At 64.5% G+C, this 20,701-nt stretch overlaps 1 protein-coding gene across 2 annotated transcripts; it reads right to left on the bottom strand.

Moving 5' to 3' along the window:
* Nucleotides 1-2,738: 2,738 nt before the first annotated feature.
* AMZ1 (archaelysin family metallopeptidase 1) lies at nt 2,739-19,718 on the bottom strand. 2 transcript variants are annotated; one of them, XM_081136076.1, is made up of 7 exons: nt 19,513-19,718; nt 9,843-10,365; nt 8,432-8,599; nt 7,120-7,248; nt 6,724-6,893; nt 6,054-6,230; nt 2,739-3,905 (listed from the first exon to the last, which is right to left on the bottom strand). In XM_081136076.1, the coding sequence occupies exons 2-7, from the start codon at nt 10,144-10,146 to the stop codon at nt 3,333-3,335; spliced, it is 1,521 nt and encodes a 506-aa protein (XP_080992202.1). In that variant the 5' UTR covers nt 10,147-10,365; nt 19,513-19,718; the 3' UTR covers nt 2,739-3,332. The 2 variants fall into 2 exon arrangements, with proteins under 2 accessions (XP_080992202.1, XP_080992203.1); XM_081136077.1 differs by lacking the exon at nt 19,513-19,718 and adding an exon at nt 14,279-14,445.
* Between the last annotated feature and the right edge of the window lie 983 nt (nt 19,719-20,701).

Below are 20,701 nucleotides of genomic sequence, written 5' to 3' on the forward strand. Positions count from 1 at the left end.
TACTTTTTAAAATAACCCCTGACATGAGCTTGTTTTCATTTGCCTCTTTATCCAAGAAGCCACGTCCAAAAATAAACCTCCGTTGTTCTGGGTTCTCGTTAATCAAGGTGCTGCTGGGGTGGGGGTGGGGGCGGGGGCTCTGTTGGCCATTTCTCCCCTGATTTACAGGATTTCAACAGCTCTCCGAGCTTCGGTCTTCTCTGCAAAGCGGGAGGCGTTTCCTGGCTTGTTCCCCAGCGTTGAGCCGTCCCAGCCTGTCGTTCTGAGGGCTGTAAATTGGCCATTTCCCTGGGTTTCCTTGAAACCGGTTCCTCTGTGTATTTAGTCGCCCCACGGGGGTCAGGACTAATCCGGCTCCACCGGAGACCAGCATGCTGGACGCAGGGACAAGTGGCCCAGAGCAGGCCTGTGCTGGCTCCAGGGCCTGCGGGCCGCAGCTCAGGTCCCTGCGCCTCCCGGTCCTCCCAGGATAAAAATACTCCGGCAGGGACTCGCCCTCTCTATACAAACAGGGCAGCCCAGCCCCGGTGGCTCGGGCCTGTTGACGGGCCTGTTTATGTTGGCATCTTCACCTTAGTGCTGGCCACCCACCCGGCCACTGGGACCTCAAGGACTCCGGGTGGAGGTGCATCGGCGGCCCGAGCTCACCGGGCCGAGCAGGGCTGAGGGGCTGCGCAGGAACCAGCCGCGTCTCCTCCCTGCTGCTCAGACTGACCAGCTGCTTTTCTGAGAAAGAGCCAGAGCTGGGGGGCCGACAGCAAACGGCCTGCACGTCGGCCCCAAAGCTTTGCAGCCCGGGGCAGAGCACCCAGGCCAGCCGGGGCCGCCTGGGCCACAGGAGGGCGTTGCCTGGCAGGGTGGCCCTGAGACCCGAGGCCAGCGGGGTCACAGCTCTCAGGGTGGAGGTCGGCCTGCTCAGGCCAGTGCCCTGTAGGGAAGGTGTCGGTCCCCCCGCAGGACTGGGGTCCCGCAGCCGCCTGGCCTGTTGGGTCTGAAGAGCGGCTCCTGTGGCCCGGTGCGTGGACCTTCTGTGTGTGTGGTGTGCGCGTCCCCTATGCGCCGTGGCCTCTCCTTTGAACTCGGTGGGATCTAAATTTGGACTGGTAGCTGTAACGTCAGCCACTTGGCTAAGCCTGTGTGTGTTTATCTTTTTTCTTTAAGCCCTTTTGGAGATTTATTTCCTCCCAGAAAGGCCTGAATCACATGTCCCAGGGGCCAGTGCTAGCGGGACCACATCCCTCCTCCTGCCCCACACTCCGGGCTTAGGTGGGGGTGGGGCTTAGAGGTGGGGGAGGGAGGACGGGTTCAGGGTGACTCTCCCGTCACTCGTCTGACCAGACTTTGCCCCTGGGGAGGAAGAGGGAGAACTGAGAGGCCGGGAAGCGGGAAGCCCAGGAGGTGGGAGGGAATGTGCCCCTCTTAGATCCTAGATCGGGGACCCTGCCGCTCATCCCCCCTAATCGGGACGTAGTTGGGTGCGTGTTTAAGCTCTCGGGGCTGGACTGCTGGCCGCATCCCACACGGGAGCAGCAGTAGGGAATCGTGTGTCCCCGGACTGTGTCCAGCTCTGTTCAAGCCCCTCGCCGGGGCTCTGAGCTGGGCGGGTTCTCGGCAGGCTCCCGTCCCTCTGCCAGGCTTGGGGGCCTGGGACAGACAAGGAGCAGAGGGAGCAATCATCCTTGCATGTTTATAAAAAAATCCCCATTCCTAAATGTTCCTTTTCAGAACGTCTCTCCCAGCAGCTATCCCAGGGCCACACTGCAGCTGCGGGGAGGCTGTGCTGCCGTGGCTGGGCCCTGCCCCCTTTAGAATGCTTTTTTGGGACGTTCGTCACAGTTGAGAGCCAAAGGCCACGGGCACAGATAGACGCGCTGAGAATGCGGCCGTCGCCCCCATGGCGCGTGCGTGACCCTGCGCTCCCGCCCTGGGTCCCCGAGACACACTCAGGTGATTACGAGTGACGCGAACATGTCCCGTGTGAAGGGAAAGGATTTCTTTAAAAGTCGAGTCATCGTTCTTAAGTCACACGCAGCTCGGGAGCTGCCATCGCTTCTCAGTCCACAGCACGGAGGCCTGGGGGGGGCGGTTTGAGGAAACCCTGTGTTCCTCACTGTCCGTGCCCTGTCCTCGGGGGAGCAGGCCTGCCGCCCCCCAGAAAGGTGGTCAGCCTGGCTCCTGGGGGGCACGACTCTCTCAGGAAGAGGCAGTGGCCACAAAAACCCTAAGGAAAGTTTTCATTCAAATGTCCTGATAACCTTACCGCATGCCAGGGATTAACCGTCTGTGGAAGACAGGAAACTGGAGAGCGGGTCAGACTAGGTCACGGGGGACGTGGACACCCCAAGCGGTGGACACCGGGGCGGACTTTCCTAAATGTCCCCCATCTCACCGGCGCGGGGAGCCTCGCCCTCCCCCCGCCTTACAAGACAGTGCTCTCCGCGCCCAGGCTCCCTTGGCCTCGTCAAGAAAACGCGCCTCCTCCGCCTGGGTCAGAGTCCTGCCTTTGGGAGCCGGGGCCACATGGACAGAGCCAAGGCCCTGCCTGGTGACCGCCACCCCGGGGGGCAGACCCTGCACCAGGCCCCGCCTGCATCACAGGAGCGCGCAGGGGGCAGCCGACCCGTGCGTGTCCCTCACGTCGGTGTTTCTCTCTCCCCCCCCCCCTTTCCACGCTCTCTGAAAAGCAATGGGGAAAATGTCCTCAGGCGAGAATTAATAACAACAGAAGTCACAGCATTGGGGGGACCAGCAGGTCCACAGTCAGGTGCAGACTGTTATGCCCACGGGGGTGATGGACAGAACTGGACAAAGTCAGTGCAGACAGAGGGTCGCAGGAACACTAACTGGCCAGTCCCAGCGCCTGTGTCAGATACCCGCCTCCTGCAGCGTTGTCACAGGACACGGCAGGCCTCGGAGGCCTGTGCTCGGGGGGCGGTGGCATCCGGAACTGGCGCGGGACGCCCGTGTGAAGCCCCGAAGGACCCGATGCTGTGAGCGCCGCAGAGAGTGACCCTCCTGTGGGGAGGGACACTGTCGACAAGCAGGCCCCTTGGTCCCTCAGAGAGGGGCCCTGGTGATGGTCCTCAGGAGCTGCGGTAGATGCCAGAGGGGCTCACAGGCCCAGAGACTCGCCACCACCGTGAGGTCCAGGCTGGGACCCTGGGGACCCTGCCAGGCTGAGTGGGGCCTGGGAGCGCATGGTCAGTAGGACACAGGGCTTGAATAGCCTCTGAAGACAGATGTTCCTCGGCTTCTGAGGGACCCTGACCCCTGGGGCCCTGGGCACTGGTGTCCTGGGGGAAGCCAGGTGTTGGACAGGACACACTGCTGGACTAATTGTCCCCGGCCTTCCCGCGACAGGGAGAAGGGCTTGCCCTGGACAGTCTGCGCGCGGACAGCCTCTTTCTCAGGGAGGAGAGCTTGTCCCCCAGCACCTTGCGCAGGCCCGAGGCTTCGCTGCCACAGCCCAGGTCCTGCCTGGGGGCTGGGAGCCTCCCCGTGAACATCTCCCACCGCGCCAGGGCGTCCACAGCCCTGTCCACCTGTGCCAGCTCCTCCTCAGTCACCTCCCTCTCCAGGGCCCGGATGCAGGTCTCCAGCCACTGTTCGTGCTCCCAGACGGCATCCGCCGGGGCTCCGAGCTGCAGCGGGACCTCCGAGACCGCCAGGGAGCCCAGCCCGTCCTCGGGCTCCAGCTCTGCCAAGCAGGCGGGTGTCCACTTGTCGGGGGTCCACGTGTCGGGGGTGAGGGGCTCCGACAGGCTGGTGCTTGGCTCCACGTCGCTCTCACCACACAAGCCCGAGTCGGCACTGCAGGGCGGGGTGTCCTCCCACACCGACGACGGCTCCCCTGCCTCCTGGCCCGGCCACTTCCCCGCCACGGTCTGGGTCCAGGTGTAGAGTCTCTGGGAGGGAGACACAGGTGGCTTTCTCTTTATTGTCACTTACCAGCCAGTGAGCCCCTTACCTAAGGGGGCCCCACGGTCCCCAGCTACCCAGGGCAAGTGACAGGCTCCCGACATGGAGTCCTGGCCGGCGCCCTCGAGGGCTGGAGTAGACCCACCTTGCCAGAGCCTGCTGTTCAACCTCATGGTGACTGAAGGTCACATCACACAGAGCTCACAATTAACTCTTAAAGTTACGTTAAATTTTGTGCTACATTCACTCCGACTGCTGCTCTGCACGGCCCCACCCATCCTGTCTGGGGTGGACCCCCCAGTGCTGCACCGCGGGGCGCCCACCCTCAGTGACAGCTGGGATGGCCCACTGGGACAGTCCTCGCACCGTGGAAATGGGTGGACTCCACAAAGCAAGGCTTTCTCTTTAGAGGGTGGTACCTGGTACCACAGACAGCGGAGACCCTTCCTGGCCAGGCCCTTGTCATCACTGTGTCACCTACCAGAGTCCTCAGCCGCTGTCCCAGTGACCATGGAGGCAGCTTCCCTCCCACAGCAAGGCCAGGGCACCGCAGGGCCCCCTCTCCCCCACTCGGGGCTGGGCCCCCCTTCGTCTGCTGAGCCCCTCCAGTCATGATGCCCCGGGAAAAAGGGCCAACATTTTAGGGGGTTCTCTGGGTAGGAAGAAGGGTCCAGGAACTTCACCAGGTTGGGGGGGGCAGGGGAGGCCAGCTTCCTGGCTGTGGGGGGGAGGCAGGGGATAAAAGGTGGGGGGTTCGTGTGAGACGGGTGATCAGGCCCGAGGAAGGGCGTAATCGAGGATCAGCCCCAAGCTGGCTCCCTGCACCCCACACACCGAGAGGAATCTAAGCAACTTCCCCGTGACCCTGCACGTGACAGCAGCCGCCTGAGAGGACACCGGTGACCGTGCCATTCCGCCCACACAAGGACCACTGTGAGCCACTCTGCAGGTGAGGCGCTGAGGCCCGGCACCCACCCAGGCCCGGCCGGTGGGATCCCCTCCCCAGCAGGGCAGGCGCCTCCTCCCTGCCCCCTGTACTATTTACCACAATCGGGCAGGGAGGCAGCCTGGGACCTGGAGATGCCCGGCGCCCCCAGTCAGGGGCCTCAAGGTGGGGTCCCCAACCAGCAGCATCACCAAGGACCCTCACCCAGCCCGGCGATGCCCAGTCTGAGAGCCTCGTGCCGGAGTTCACCAGCTAGACCATCACTGAAACCCGGACTGTCCCCGAAACCCAGACTGTCCCCGAAACCCGGACTGTCCCCGAAACCCGGACTGTCACCGAAATCTGGACTGTCCCCGAAACCTGGACTGTCACCGAAATCTGGACTGTCCCCGAAACCCGGACTGTCACCGAAATCTGGAGCACCATCCAACCCTGGGCCACCATCGAAACCATGTGCTTTGTGACCCAGGCTGCCGCACCCAGGGAGAGGACGGCCCCCCTGGAAACGCAAACCCAGCGAGATTCATGTAAAGCTGTTGGCCCAAAACTTCTGGTTTTAAAATGAAGCCAAAGCTAGTCGGTTGATAGGCTTTTGTTTTTTTTCAGATGAAAACTTTTTAAACTCAGTGTTTTCATCCAGAGGTGGACTTAAAGGGAAAATAAACACTTTGTGCCTTTGAACTCAGCTCGGGGTCAAATGTCTGAGTTTCTGAACAGAGCTGCTCAGGGGGGTTCCACCGCCTGCAGTGCCCCCGGCCGCCAGCAGAGGGCAGCGCGGCCACGCGGGCTTGGAGGGAGCAGGCTGGAAGCGGGGAGCCCCTGCCGCCAGGGCCCTTTCGTCTGGCTCCCCCGTTCCTGGGGGGCCTGCCCTTCCTCTGGGTGGCAGTGATGTGGGGACCACGCCATCACCACAGAGCAGGGGGTGCAGGAACCCAGGTGAGACCGACACAGGCCAGATCCCACAGCACCCCCTGAATCTGGCTCTTGTTGACGGACAGACGCCTGGTCCCTGCCCCTACCTGCCCCAGCTCCAGGCTTAGGATACAGAGTGCTGCCCTCTGGCAAGATCAGTGAGACCCAGGAGCTGGACCCAGTGCGGGCCTTTCACTCGGCCTGGGCTCTGCACCCCTGCGCCCCACAGTGCTCCCCTCTCCTTGCCCGGGGGCCAGCACCCAGGGGCTCAGCTCACCTTGTACCTGTCCACGAGCTGGAAGCCCAGGACGTGCTGCAGCTTCCGCAGGCAGATGGGGCAGAGGTCCAGGGGCCGCCTCAGGGCCTCGTCCAGGCTGAGAGCTCCCTGCATGAGGCAGCGCAGCCAGCGGCAGCTCCCCAGGCCCAGCAGGTGGCACAGCTCATGGCACGTGACCTGAGGGGAGCCCACCGCTGTCCTCGCAGCCCCGACCACCACCCAGCGCAGCCCTGGGACACCGGGCAGTCCCACGGGAACCCTGAATGCCCTGGGTGAGGCCGGAGGGCGGCATGTGGCCCAAGTGTCCCTCCTGCCTCCCCCCTCCCCGACGGCCAGGGCACCGGCTGATGGCTGTGGTGGGGCAGCCAGGCCGCGAAGCTGCGGGGAGGAGGAAGGCTGCCGTGGTCGGCACTGGGGCTGCCAGGCGTGGGGCTCAGAGTCAGACAGGATGAGTCCCAGCCCTGCCACTGGACAGCTGTGACCCGGGGCAGGGACGTGGCATCTGGAGAGTGAAGGCTCATCCTTGCTGTGAGGACAGGACAGTGGGGCCGGACACAGAGGGGCTCAGCGCTGGCCCTCGTGCCCTTCTGTTGGACGCCTCCACCCCAGCAGCCCCCGGAGCCCCGAGCGCCAGCCCTCCCGCCCTCCCGTTGCCTCGGCTCCCACCCACCTTGCAGCACTGGACCATCCCCAGGGCGCTGAAGCGCAGGGCGCGGCCTCTGTCCTGCAGGGCAGTCTCCCGGTCTTCTGCTGCCATCTGTGCCGGGGCTGGATCCCGGGCTCCGGGCCACCCCTGCGGGAGCTCCCCAGAGAACCGGGCAAAGCTGCAGACGCCCACTTCTGGGAAGAGATGGACAGAAGGAGCTCCAGGGGCAGCCTCGGCCGCAGGAAGGTGTCCTGCAGGCCCCCCCCTGCCAGGGTGTCCCCATACAGGGGCCAAGGGGCAGAGCCCCAGCATGAGGGGCGGGGACAGGGGCTGCGAGTCCAACACGCGGACGTGCACGCTGTCCCCCAGGGTGGCCATCAGGGCTCCACACCCTCACTGCACCGGGGCGGCCCGGCTCACCCTGCCCGGGGAGGAAGGTGCCGAAGGTGAAGCGCCAGGCCTCGCGGGGGTACAGGTCGGACAGCGTGAGGCCCAGCACACACAGCGCGTCGCCCGGCTTGCGCGTCCTCAGGAAGGACAGGATGCCATCTGGGGAACCAGAGGGGACATGAGGCAGTGGCGGCAATCTCATCTCCCAGCCCCTGCCAGCCCGAGGCAGACACCCTGTCCGACTGGCCCTCCGCCTGGGACCCGCCCCTCCCGAAGTCTAACACCAGCTAGGCAGTGAGGTGCCTCTGGAAACCGTTAGCCTGAGGACCACAGCATCTGGCAGCCCCATGTTTGGGGGGCTGCAAGCCTGGGCCTCAGGGCAACAGCCTGGGTCGTGGGGGCCAAGTGACACCTCGGGGCCTCCCTTTCCTGACTGTCAGGACAGCTGGGTTGGACATGGTACATGGTCCAAGATGCCCAGTGACCCCCGAGTAGGGACACCTGGAAGGCCACAGGCCAACGAGACTGGTGTTCAGAGGGACAGTGCCATTGTCACCAGGGTGGGTGGCCCAGAGACTCCCGCGTCCTCGTCCCTGGGGCCTGTGAGTGTGCTCCCCACGTGGCACAGGGGACTTCGCAGAGGTGACGAAATTAAACACCTTCAAAGGGGACGGTGGCTTTGGAGCCCCCAGGTGGACCCAACCGCGGGAGCCCTTGTAAGAGGGAGGGAGGCAGGAGGGGCCAGGCTGAGCAGGCGGCTTCGCGGAGCTAGCAGGGGCCAGGGGAGGGACTGTCGGAGGAGCGGAGAAGCACTGGGCTGAGGGCTCGTGGGCAGCTTGGTCCAAGGCAGGAGCAGGAAGAACACTGGGAAGGTTTGGGGGCAGGAGGGCCGGATGGGACGAGACCTCGAGGAGCTGGGTCATCAGTGTGGGGGGCACAGAGCTGTGGGGCAGGGCGGGGTGCAAGTCCCCCCCTTAACTGTGTCTCCTCTGCAGAAAGGTCAGTACCCGAAAGAGAGGGAGGTCATTAGACACAAAGTGCTTAGCAAAGACGAAAGGCTGCAGATGCCTCAGGTGGCCTGAACCGGACCTGCTTCGACTGCTCGGGGTGCCCGCGTTTCCCTGCAGACGCGGGGCTGTGTGGGACCAAGTCTGCAAACACCTCGGGTGGGAAAGGGGCACTTGGCTCAGTCTTCCTTTGCAAAAGGCTGGGAAATAGATGTTTCCCACCAAAAAAGAGAGCAGGGGAGAGACTCCTTCCTCCTCTGGGCTCCTCCCTCCCTCTGCCTTCAGGAGGGGCCTCTGCTCAGCACGGGAGCCTGGGCCCGGCCTCACCCACTCACCTGTGTGCAGCTGCAGCCTGTCAGAGTCCTGAGTGGGGCGGGAGGAGCAGCGGATGGATGCAGCGGCCACTGCGGGCAGGCACCTGACCTGCAGGCCCAGGAAGAAGGCCTCGGTGCAGCTCCGCAGGGAGTCCAGCAGGGCGCCGCCCACCGGGCCCTCGCTCACGTCTGGGGAGAGCAGCCCCGTGAGCCCGCCTGCCTGGGCCCAGCACCCTGGGAGTCCCCCGGCACCCTGGGACCCAGGATCCCCCCACTCCCAGGGATCCCCTAACTCCAGGATCCTCCATCCTGGGCCCCCCACCCTGGGACACCCCCATCCCCAGCACCCCGGGCTCCCCCACCCCCACCAGCTTCTGGGCCAACGAGGCTGCCTGGGACCTGCCCTCACAGCTGAGTCAGGCAGAGGAGACGTGTGCATGTCATTTATAAAAAGGCAAAATGAGGAAGAAAATGGGAGAGAGGCCAATGCGCCGAGAAAAGACCAGTGATCACAACTCCGATAGGACAGGCAGAGGCGGGAGCTGGGGAGGGGGAGGGGTCATCCAAGCCAGCGTCCCTGAGGCTGACCAGCTTAGGGCAGATGCCAGCAGCTGCGACCCTGCTGGGTTTAATCCTGCAAAGAGCCAGCCTGGCAGGAGCAGGAACAGGGAGGGGGCACAGGGAGGGTGCCAAGTGAGGCCACACAGGTGGGCTCAGGTGGGGGAGGCCAACCCAGGGGCGGGAGCACAGCCAGGCGGCATTTTCAGAGGGCCAAGGGACATGGACCGAGGGTGGGAGCCAGGACCTGTGAGTGGCCGCCATGACCCTGGGCCGCCCGGACCTGAACCAGAGCCTGCACTTTAACCAGCTGAGCTGTTAGCGGGACACGGGGTTCTGAGGATGCTTGGAGGCAGACCTGCAAGCTGGGCTGTGAGTGAGGGGAATAGGGCTGCCTGCAGGCCCCAGTCCGACGGGGGTCCCTGTGGACAGTGGGGCTGGTGGTGAGCGGTGAGGGACAAGCCGGCCTTCCCCTGGCTCCTGCCACTGAGGGGGCTGTGGGACACTGGGCACCTCTCAGCTCTGCTCTGGGCCTTTCCTCCTCTCCAAAGCCAGGGCCACCTCTGTCCCACAGGCCCTCTGCCGACTGGGCCACCTGCCCTCAGCACCAGAGCGGCCCAGAGGCCCAGCTGTGGAGATGGATGGGTGGAGAGCCCCCTAGCCCCCAGCCCACCAGCGCCCTACCCTGCACTTCAGGTCCTGCCTGGGGTCCTGGCACAGACATCCCCCTGGGCTCGATTCAGGCCCCTGTCCCTACTGCGGGGCCCTGATGGCTCCCGGACACCCCCTGCAGCTCCTCACCCCTTGCTGGCCCTGCGGCTCGCCCCCCTCTGAGAACAGGGTGCAGGCCCGCTCCCCTCCTGCCCCCCCATACCTATGGGCTGCAGGTAGATGTGCTTCCGAGCCAGGTCCAGCCTTCTCGTCCGCAGGGCGGCCTGGAAGGTCTCAAAGTCCTCGGGCGCCTCGGGGTGGCTGAGGAGCCAGTCGAAGGCCGTGTGGATTAGCGGCGGGCCGAAGAGGGTCCTCCGGGGGTTGTAGGCCTCGGCCAGGAAGAGCCGCTCAGCCGGGGAGAAGGTGACTGCGTAGAGGTGCCGCAGCGCGGGGTCCGTGGAAACCAGAGCGTCCTTCAGGGCCCTAGGGCCGAGGCTGAACTCCTGGGCCGGCCGGCACTGCAGCATGGTGCCCGGCCAGTCTGGGGGCCAAGCCGTGGGCCCTGCTGCTGCCCATGAACCTGTGGGAACGGGATGGCCACAGTCTCTTCTAGAACCTTCCCACAGGCTGTTCAGAGTGGCTACTGAGGCTCCCTGCAGACAGATGCTGGGCCCGGCTCTGCCTGGTATCCAGCCTTGTCAGCAACAGCGAGGGGTGGCCTGGACGCCTCGCGGCCCGGGGGCACCCTGTGGGGGACACACACAGCTGAGCACAGGGGCCTGTTCTGAGGTGGGAGGAGGCCTTGGGGCAGGGGCCTCGTGAGGGATAAGTGCCGTCAGAGGGAGCCTGGGCCTCCCCGGACACCACACTTGCACCCATGGGAGACAGAAGGACGCTGTTTATCGCCCCCGAGACCTCCTCCAGCAGGGAGACTACCCCACCTGTGCCAGCCCGCGCCCTGCGTGCTCAGACGGGCCCCTCTGGGCTGGAAACTGGACGCTCTGCCCCTTCGTGATCACCAAGTGCATCCGTCACCCCGGGGCCCCAGCACCTCAGACCAAGCTGTCCCGGCAGGGCCCTGTGCCCAAGGGAGGACCCCACCATGCCTGAGCCCATGTGGTCAGAAGGCCGGGGTGGGCAAGCCCACGGGGATGGCGCAGCCCCGTCGGTGCCCAGACCAGAGGCTTCAGGGGCACTGGCGCCGACCGGGGACAGCTATAAATGAGAGGCTGTGTCCAACCTACAAAGGGCCCTTTAGCTTCGAGGGCAGACCGGGGAAGAGGAGCGCTGGGGAGGGGAGGAGGTGGGCTGGGAGCTCGGGGACAGTCACCTTCCAGTGGGGAGCAAGGACCGTGCATCCCCGACTTGATGGGAAACACCCCGAAAGCTCCCGGTGAGCAGCTGGCTGTGGTCACAGCCCCTGCTGTGGGTGGGGCGGGGGGGGGGGGGTGTCCTGGGTGGGAGGAGCCTCGCAGACGGGGTGGGGGAGGGAGAACAGGCCAGAGGCAGAGAAAGATGACCACGAATGACTGCAGGGAGAAGGGAGATGAGAGCCCAGGAGCGGAGAGCACGTGGCTGGTGCCTAATTTAGAAAACCAAGCCCAATGGCCCGTGCCACCCGCAGAGCACGGTGTGAGGCCCAGCGGGGCTAGCACCGGACCCCGCCTTGTTCCGTGGGACAAAGGGCAAAACCAGCCCACGCCCCCTGCAGCCGACCCCGATCTTACAGCGTCTGCCCAGAAGAACACTCGGCGTGGACGCACTCACACAGGAGTCCGCGGGGACGCAGCCGTGTGCGTCTGCACACCTGGGGCCAGGAAAACCCGGCGTCTGTCCTTTATCGCTTACTCTGGGGGGTGACGCAGGTACCCTGTGTGCACGTGCGGGCCTATGGCCTGTGCACGCGGGTCTCCCCGGAGCGGGGCGCTGGCTCGCGGTCAACGTATATACGTCACAAATGTCAGGCCCAGTCCCATATGCAACTTTACATCCTTTGGACGCAGGATATTATGAGCATTTTCCTAACTCCTTGAACATTCTATTTTTTAACATGCCGTTTTTAACAGCATCCCGACACCGCCGCGACGAGCGTCTTTGTACACAGCTCTGTGCCTGCCTTTCCTCGGGAAGGGTCCAGGAGAGAAGACACTGCGCAGCCATTCAGAGAATTTTTTTATTATTATTATTGATTTCAGAGACAGGAAGGGGGAGGGAACCAGAAACATCAGTGATGAAAGAGAGTCATCGATCAGCTGCCTCCTGCACGCCCCCTACTGGGGATTGAGCCCGAAACCCCGGCCAGGAATTAAACCGTGACCTCCTGGTTCATGGGCCAACGATCGACCACTGAGCCACGCTGGCCGGGCCGGTTAAAGAATCTTGATTTGCATCAACAAATGGCTTCCCAGAAAGGTCGCACCAACGTACAACCTGAAGTCCTGACTAGTCAGCAGCAAATGAAAGTAACTGCCGAGAGCACTGGCAGGCGGGGAGCGGGGACAGTCGTCCCCACTTTCAAGAGAGTGAAACGGAGGCAGAGGAAGGTTAAACCCCATCTCACCAAAGCCACGCGGTTCGCAAGAGTCAGAGGTGGGACTGGAACACATCTATTTCAAGCGCCAGGTTCCCAGCATTGGGAGCAGTGGGTCCTGCCATCCAAGGAGCCCCTGCCCAGACCCCTGTGCCCACAGCCCAACTCCAGGCGCTTTGCCACGTATACGGAATGAACAAGAGAAAACGTCAGGTGCACCAATCTGTGGACCGAGTCACGTGGCACCAGAAAGGGCTCCAGGGTCCAGAGGAACCGCTGAAGACAGACCCCGTGAGCCGTAAGGACCCAAGGCACACAACCCTCCAAACCCAAAGCGGGCTGGGCAGGGCCGGGGCAGAGCCATGTGAGCTCCCTCATTCATTCATTGGAACGGGCGTCCCTCGTCCGTGGAGCGTGGCCAACACCATGGACACAACAGACAGAGGACCCTGGCTGCGGGCTTGAATTCTAGGCTGTATGGCAGACAGCGAAAGGCAATGAAAAGAAATAGTGTCTCATCGTGTGTGAGAGGCGATCGAGCTGCTGATGAGAACAGGCCGGGTGGAGGGTGGGGTCCGGGGGCGGAGAACTTCTCCATCAGATCTGAGCAGACTGGGTGAGGGAGGGGGACAGTGGGGTGAGGAGGGGCACTGCCCCGTAGGCCACACTCAGAGCTGTTCCGAGGCCCTGAGAGCACTGGCCTTCATGCTGAGCTGGGGGCAGGAGTTGAAAGCAGGGCTCCGGGGAGCCGTCTCCTCCCGGTGTGAGGGCAGGACCCCGACTTGCTTGCCAGGAGGGAGCGGGACCAAGCCCGGCGGAGGCGGCCGGCTCCTCCCTGACCTCAGCCCTGCGCCCACGGCGGCCTGGAGCACCTGCCGCCTCGTGCGTCTCACCAGCCTATTTCTGTGTCTGGATGTGGGTCGCGTGGCCCTGCTCATGCGGGGCTCTCACCACCCCCCCTTCGGCTCACCAACGCTCTCCCAGCACCCTCGCCACCCCGAGCTGGAGAGAGGCTCTACTGCCCACGGTCACCTCTGAATGGTTCCCAAGTGTCACAGCACCTCGGGGTTCCCCTTCCTGTAACTGAGAGTAGCCCATCAATTGCTTCCCCGAAGCCTCCCGGAGCCTCCTGGATGCCCAGGAAGGGCTGTGTCACAGCTTCCAAAGGAGATGGAGCCGGGACAGGCGCCTGAAGCAGCCTGTCGCCGTCCCCCCTCAGGTCCACCATGAACCCCCACATGACTTTCTGACCCAATACCTCGTCTGAACCCACAACTCTGTGAACCATGGCCCCCAGTGTCCATCCGTCTTAGAGCCCAGGAGACAGGCTCAGAGAGGGGAGGCCGCATGCCCAGGGTTCTCCTGACTCCCGGTACAGTGCCCCTGACCCTGGGCCTCGTTTGCAGGAGCCTCTCCTACCCCAAGGGGTCTTTCCGGCCAGCAGCCCCACTCCTTACCGCTCCACAGGCCCGCTCCGGTGCCCCACTACCAGGAAATACCTCTTTCCCAGGCAGAGCCTCGGGAATGAAGATGCCCTTTTACCAGGCGTTCAAGGGCCTGCCATGTCCCTCCCAGGTGTGACTTGGGCCAACGTGGAAACTCAGGCTCATCTCAGCGGTTCTAAGAGGACCGGTCACGCGGCATGGGAGGGGCCGCGGTGGCCCCCGCTCCCAGGGGACTGGTGAGGACAGACCCTGCCCGCCAGGAGGACCCCAGAAACTGCGGCATTTGCCAAGGACGCGGCAGGAGCCCAGGCCCAGGTCCGTTGTGCCCTCACCCCATCGGGGCTCCTCAGCCGAGGAACGTGTGAACAAGCACACAGAGCGCCGCCTCCGTCCGCATCACGCGCTCGGGCTCCTGGTGAGGGCAAACCCTCAGTGGTTCTGACCTTAAGGGTGCCCTGCATGTGGGCAGAGGCCGGTGCCACGGGACGTGGCCTCTCCGCAGCCCTCTCCAACGCCTGCCAACCGTTCATCCTGGCAGTGGTGGGCGCTCTGAAGGGAAACCTTCAAAACGGGGCTCCTGGCTCTCCTCCGGGGGACCGTCACCAACCGTGACACTCTCCCGCACGTCAGGACCGCAGTAAGGTACACGGGCCACGCAAGGTACACGGGACGCCTGCCACACACCTGAGCTGCGCCTGCGTCGTCTCACCGGAGCCTCACAACCTCCCGACACCGCAGGTGCTGTGCTGGTCCCGTGTCTCAGATGGGGAAACCGAGGCTTCGGTCACACAGCTGGGCAGTAGGCGGCCTGTTTCGAAGCCGTGCCTCACGCTGGAGCCCGAACTTTCACCCTGCGGAAGGTTCCAGACGCAGGGAAGGCCTAACGTGCGCGCAGGTGGGATGTCCCCTCTCCCAAGACCCCGATGTCCCTGTGCCGCCCTATTAACGCTGGGGCAGAGACCAGACTCCAGCCGGCCTCCCTTCCTCGGAGGCGCTCACGTCTGCCCCACCCGCCCTCTTTGCCCAAAGGCCTGGAAAGGGCGTGTCCTGGCCACTGCCCCCCGGGAGGGTCTCCCAGCAGGAAGGGCAGGCTGACCCGCCAGGCGACCGGGGCTGCTGTCCCGAACCCCGCGGCCCTGGGCACACGCCCCCCGTCTGCCTGGACAGACGCCCCAGCGTCTGTGGAGAAAGACACTCGGGCCGTTGTTACTCTGGGTGCGCTTCGCACACATCCCGGCAGCTGGACCCAGCTATTCATGCGCTGCCGGTGGAAGCTTCGCAGAAAGAGCCGGGCGGGTTTGAGGTTTCACGGCCTCAGACGCTCTCCACCTGCTGACCCCCGGCTCCCTGCTGAGGCTGTGCTCACCCCTCAGCCCCAGTTCCGCTGTCAGTTTCCTTCCCGGTGCCGGGCAGGGAAGGACCGGCGTCTGTCCCCCTTCTGAGGCCCCGCCCCACACTCGCAGGCTGGGCAGGAGCCCCGTTTTAGGGGAGATTCTCTGACCGCCTGCACCTGCCCGGGGCCCCCACTGCCTGCTGGTTCCCGTGGCCAGGAGAGCAAACAGAGCCCAGGTGGCCTTCGCCAGGGAGCCCACCGCCGGGAGGCGTCGCCGAGCCCCCCTACTTCACTCCAGGCTCCCCTGCCCGGCCTCCCCTCTGCGGGTCCGACCGGGAAGCCCCAACCTGGCTCGGAGCTCTCCAGGCTGCGCCAAACCCTCCTCGGCCCGCCCGCCTCGGTGCTGCCTCCGTGTCCCCGCCAGCCCCGCGCCCCTGCTGCCGCCTGGCCTGGGCATCCTGGGGCTTGCTCGGTTTGGGGGGCCGGTGCCGCCCCCCACCGCGGCCAGCGGTCCCTCCGGGCCCGGGGGCTCCCGGCCACGCGCCCCGGCCCTGCGCTCTCCTACCTCGCGGCCGCTCCCCCGGCGCTCGGGCCCTGGGCGCGCACCCTCCCCGCTGCTGAGAGCCGCGTGGGCGCCCGGCCTGGATGCGAAGATCGAGGAGGTCCCGTCGTGACGTCAGCACGGAGGGGCAGGGGCCGAGGCGGGACCGGTGGACAGTGTGAGGCCGCTGGGCGAGCGGAGGGCCGGCTCCTCCTCGGAGCCACACCCCCTCCTGCCTGTCGCGCCCGCGCCCAGGGCCACCGGAGGGCAGCCTGCTGGCAGGAGCCCCGTCCCCAGACTGGCTTACAGACCTCGGCCTCTGCTGACCGTGCGGAGCACGTGTGGACGCCCCTGATCCCCGAAACACCTGAGGGAGAGCGGAAGTGGGACCTAAGATCTTAAAGCTGAGCAGGTGAGGGGGGTAAGCCAGCTGCCCAGGGGAGGCCCCGGGCGAGGCCCGGGTGAGAGAGGCGAGCCCGAGCTAGCGCAGGGTTAAAACGCCAACTTCTGACGCACAGCCTGGCCCTGTCACCGGCCCCTGGGAGCTTCCCTTCTGTCTGGTGGTCCCGCGAACAGAACTTTTTCTATGCGGCATCGCATACTAAACGCTTTACACGCATTGTCTCTTCAGCCTCAAGACAAGCCTGTGAGGTCATTAGCTCTCTTGTCCCCGACACCCTCACCGGGAGCCCCGCCGGTGGGCCCTGAGCTCTGCAGGCCCGGCCTACTCGGCCACCCATCCAGGAGGGGCGGTGACAAGCCAGTGGAGGGGCAGGTGGAGGGGACAGGGCGGCTGTGTAAGGAGGGGAATCCAGGAGGGGCAGGATGGGGAAGAGGCCCAGACTTGGCATTCGGGGTGTCTGGGGTCCTCGCTGGACGGAGCTGCCCTGCAGAGCAGTGGGCAAAGCTCTGTGGGAAGGGTTGAGGGTGACTGGGGGGAACCTGGAAGCCCAGACTGCGCTTCAGGGCCTGGTGTCTGGGAGGAATGAAGGACGGAGGGGGCTCAGGAGCAGAGGGAGACGTGCTGGGGTTGGGTGGGGCCTGGGCAGGAGGGATGGGGGTGCCCTCGCTCCTGGGTGGAGTTGGTCCACACACCAGGGAGCGTCCTGTTAACAGGAGGGGCCAGCTTTCCCGGGTGGGTGGGGCCCTGTTGGAAACAGCTCTGCCCTTTGGCCTCAGACCCTCCCAACCTGATGGCTGAATTGGGGTTTGACTTGGGTGGGAGCCCACAAAGGAACCCCTGCACAGCTGGGGGGCACCCCGAGGGACAGTGCTGGCGACATTCCCACAGGGTGAGGCAAGAGGCCAAGAGACCCCTTCTGGGGTTAGGACTCCTTGGCCCCCAAGCCCAGCAGCAACAGGCAGATAGGCCCCATGGTGGGGACCCTCCCCCAGCCCCAGGGTCACCAGGCCTCCCTCCTGACAGCCGACTTCCAGGACCCCAGGCTGGTGGTGTGCCCACCACACGAGGCGCAGCTGGCTGGCCCCGGGGAGGGAAATTAACTCTTTGTTACTGGGAGGTGGACAGAGCAGTAGGCAGGGCCCAGGGTCCCCTGCCCCTAAAGCTGAGCAGAGCCATTAGCCCTGGTTTCCTCCGTCTGTGGGACCCAGACGACTGTGCTCACTCAAGCAGCTACTATTCCGAGCCCTGGGTCTGTGCTGGGTTACAGGTTAGGGCCCAGGAGGCACAGTGCACAGACGAGATGGGGGGACAGGCACCCTACCGTCCCCAAGGTCACCTGGCTGGGATGCCAGGAAGAATCTCCTGCGTCTGGTCCCCTCTGCCTCCCAGGAGAAGCTGGCCCTCCCTGGCATTCCACCCAGCAGCCTCTGCCAGCTCCAGTGAGGCCTCTGTCCCTCCCTGGGGGTGCTGTCTAGGGTCCATGGGCTGGGGGCGTTGGCCAGAGGGAGGGAGGGCTCAGATCTCAGGACACACACCTTGAATGAGGGCCACCATTCTCCTGTCTCCAGGTTAGCATGGCTGGTCAGTGGCCTCCTGTCCAGGCACCACAGCCAGCGGCCACTGTGAGTGGGGCCCCGGCCCAGTGCCACCACCCCAAGCAGGACAGTACACGGAGTTCAGGGTGGAGCCCAGCCCTGCAGGCAGCTCCCACGTGGAGGCTCTGCCCAAGCTGCCCTTTGCCTTCGAAAACCTTCACAGCCCAGGCAGCCGCCCACCCCCCGCCCGCCCCCTCGTTCTGGAGACATGCCCCACGAATGGCTGAGGGATTTGTCACCACCGTCCCCAGAGCTGCAAGGGATGGGAGGTGATGCTACAACAGACGTCCACTGTAGAAGATTTGGAAAATTCTGAAAACTGACCAAACAAACAAGAGGGGCCCATGACGCAGCCACAAGGAGGAAACCTCTCTTCACTTCTTACCAGACGCCCCTCAGATGTGTTTCCTCCGCAGCGAAGCCTATTTTCGCGGCCTGGCACCGCACCCGTCCTGCCCCTCTTGTCTCGTGACACCCTCCCGTCGGAGCCGGCCCTGGGCGCCCACGCTGGTCTGTGCCCTGCTTTGCTTCATGGACAAACCGCCCGGCTGGGGACAGTCGGGTTTTCCCAGCCGCTCGCTGCTTCACAGCTGTGTCGCGCTGTGGTGACCTGTTTCCGTGAGTCTGTCAGCATTATGCCAGGTCATCTCCCCCTTGGGGTGAATTCCTACAGGGAGGTCCTGGCTACCCCTGGACACGTGTAGCTGCGAGGATTTTTGGTTTGTTACCGTGAGGACAGAGAACCTGAACCTGTGACAGGCTCTGCGTCCTGCCCCAGATCTGGTCCCTACCCAGAGGTTGGGGTGGTCGCCTCCGCCCCAGCATCCCCGCTGGGAAGGGAGGGAGCAGCTGGAACAGTAATTAGGTGTCAAGCCTGGGGCTTCATCTCCTCCTTTGCTGCCTGGTTAGCCCGTGAAACTGGAACCCCAGATGTGCCCACAGCTGCCCATCCAGGAGGTGGGGAGCCCAGTGCCAGGCCCCAGAGCAGAGGGCCAGCTGGGGCTTCAGGCCGCCAACGCTGCCAGCCACCCCACCCCGGCACCCGGGACCCCTGCGTCTCAAACCCCCGGCCTCTCTCGTAAAGCCGCCTTGTTCTAGTCAATTCTAGAAATGGACCATGACATGGGGCCCCCTATCCAGTCAGCCAGGTGGCAAGGGTGCTGCCCCCACCTCTGACCGGGCAGATCGGGGAAGCTGCCTCTCCTCCCTGCTCCCCAGCCGGCAAACCCGGCCTCCGAGACTGCAGGCAGCTAAGAGTGGGCCAGGAGCCATGGACGCCCGCCCCTGAGGCCCCGGGCCTGGCCTTCCTGCTCCTCCCTAGAGTCTGGAAGTCCCGCAGCGGCTGGGGTCCCGCAGAAGGCCCAGCCAGGGAGCGGGAGCTGGCAGGGGCTGGACACTCAGCGGCTGTGGGGCCTGGCCTGGCCTGACCCAGAGCTCAGGCAACAGAGCATCTGTCATGGGAGTTCCTGGTGGGCAGCCTCGGGGGGCCTCAAGCACCTCACCTTTAGGGAACCCAAAGCTCCCTCCCGGGCCCCTCTGGCCTCAGCATCCCGACCGGAACTGCATCATCCCTGCCCCCTCCTGTGCACCCCCATCACCAGGGAACTTCTGGTCAAACCCCTTCCCTCAAGCCAGGCCACCCGGCCCCAGCTGATGACCGCTCATATCTCCCTGCTTCCAAGCCACACCCTGCAGCCAGACGACACGCCTGCCCTCGGAGTCCAAGGCCCCTGACCACTGTGACCACTACACCCCATCCAGCCCGCTGCCAGCGCCCCCCTGACTGGCTGTCCCAGCCGCACACTGTTGACCTGTGGGTCCCTCTTCCCAGAAGGCACCCCCCTGGCACCCTGTAACCCCAGCTGGGTTTTCTCAAGTTGGGAGGCAGCCCCAATCTCCTGTGGGCCCCCTCGAACCCTGGCTCCGCCCTCACCACCCAGTTCCTCCCACCTCGCCTCCGGGCCTCCACCTGGACCACTCCCACCGCACACAGGTGTCGGTCCGACAGCCGCTTCTTCCCAAAGCCCTCCCGCGATGCTTAGTTACCTGGTCAGTGGCTGTGCTGGCCCATCGCTGCCCACATCTGCCAGGTTCCCGAGGTGAGCGCTCAGCCGAGGTGGCAGTGCCGCCCTGCCTTGGAGCATGGCGCGTGAGCCTCATGGCTGCACGCACAGCACCCCTCCCTGCGCCCACTCTGAGCACGCCCACGTGCACATGCTGACTCCCCCGGCCACACTGCGCGCCAGGGACTCACCCCCCACACAGCCGGTCACACACAGGTATGTGCCCACGTCAGCGCCACCACAGTCCTCCAGCGGGCACTGCCTCTGCCTGCCCTGTGTTTGCCAAGTGGTTTCCATGGCGACACATCTTGGCTCAGACAGGGACAGACAGTGCAGGGAAGCCGGTCTCCACGGAGGGGACGCGAGGTCTCTGGGCAGGCAGGGAGCGGGCTCCCACGAGTAGAGACGCCCCTCCCCACCCTGATCTCGGCTGGCGCCCTGGAAGGGCAGCTCTGGGACGGTTCCTCTGGGCCACCAGCTATAGGAGTTCCCTTAGGTCACTCAGTCACTCAACAAACCTGGGCTGGCTGTGAAGTGCCTGAGACGTGGGCCTGGCTCACATGGGCTCATGGTCGTGTCCTGAGACTGGTCTGTTGTCCCCCTGCCCCACTGAAAGCCCATCCCAGGCAGACCAGTGGCTCCCCGAGCACCAAGGCCCAGCTGCCCACCTTCGAGGAGATTGGCTCCGTGGGATGGACGCTAGGCTCCCTCTCTGTGGTGGGTCAACTGCGAAAGTGACCCCATTCCCACCCTCCCTGATCACCCTTCAGTCCAGCCTGTCTGGGGACTTGCTTTGGACAGTGAAGATGACAGAAGTGACCCTCTCCGGTTCTGAGCTTAGGCCTAAGGGACAGGTGTGCTTCTGCCTGCTCTCTTGGACTCCCGCAGCAGTGTCCAAACAAGCCTGTGCTGTCCACTAGGTCATCCTGGCAGAGGCCTCCCTAGACCAGTTATTCCCATGTTGACCACGGATGCACAGAGTGAGCCCAGAGCAGCTGGCTGGCCCCAAGACCCTTTAGAAATAATAAAAAGTTGTTTCAAATCCCTGGAACCTCAACGGTTATTTGTTAGACGACTGTAGCTGTCACAGCCTCTTCCAAGGGCCCTGGACAGCAACCACCTGACTGCATGCAGTCAGCACAGGCCAAGTGCACTAAGTTTCCCTGGATGCT

This window comes from Miniopterus schreibersii (genome assembly GCF_964146895.1).
Source record: "Miniopterus schreibersii genome assembly, chromosome: 4".
In the NCBI taxonomy this organism is placed as follows: Eukaryota; Metazoa; Chordata; class Mammalia; order Chiroptera; family Miniopteridae; genus Miniopterus; species Miniopterus schreibersii.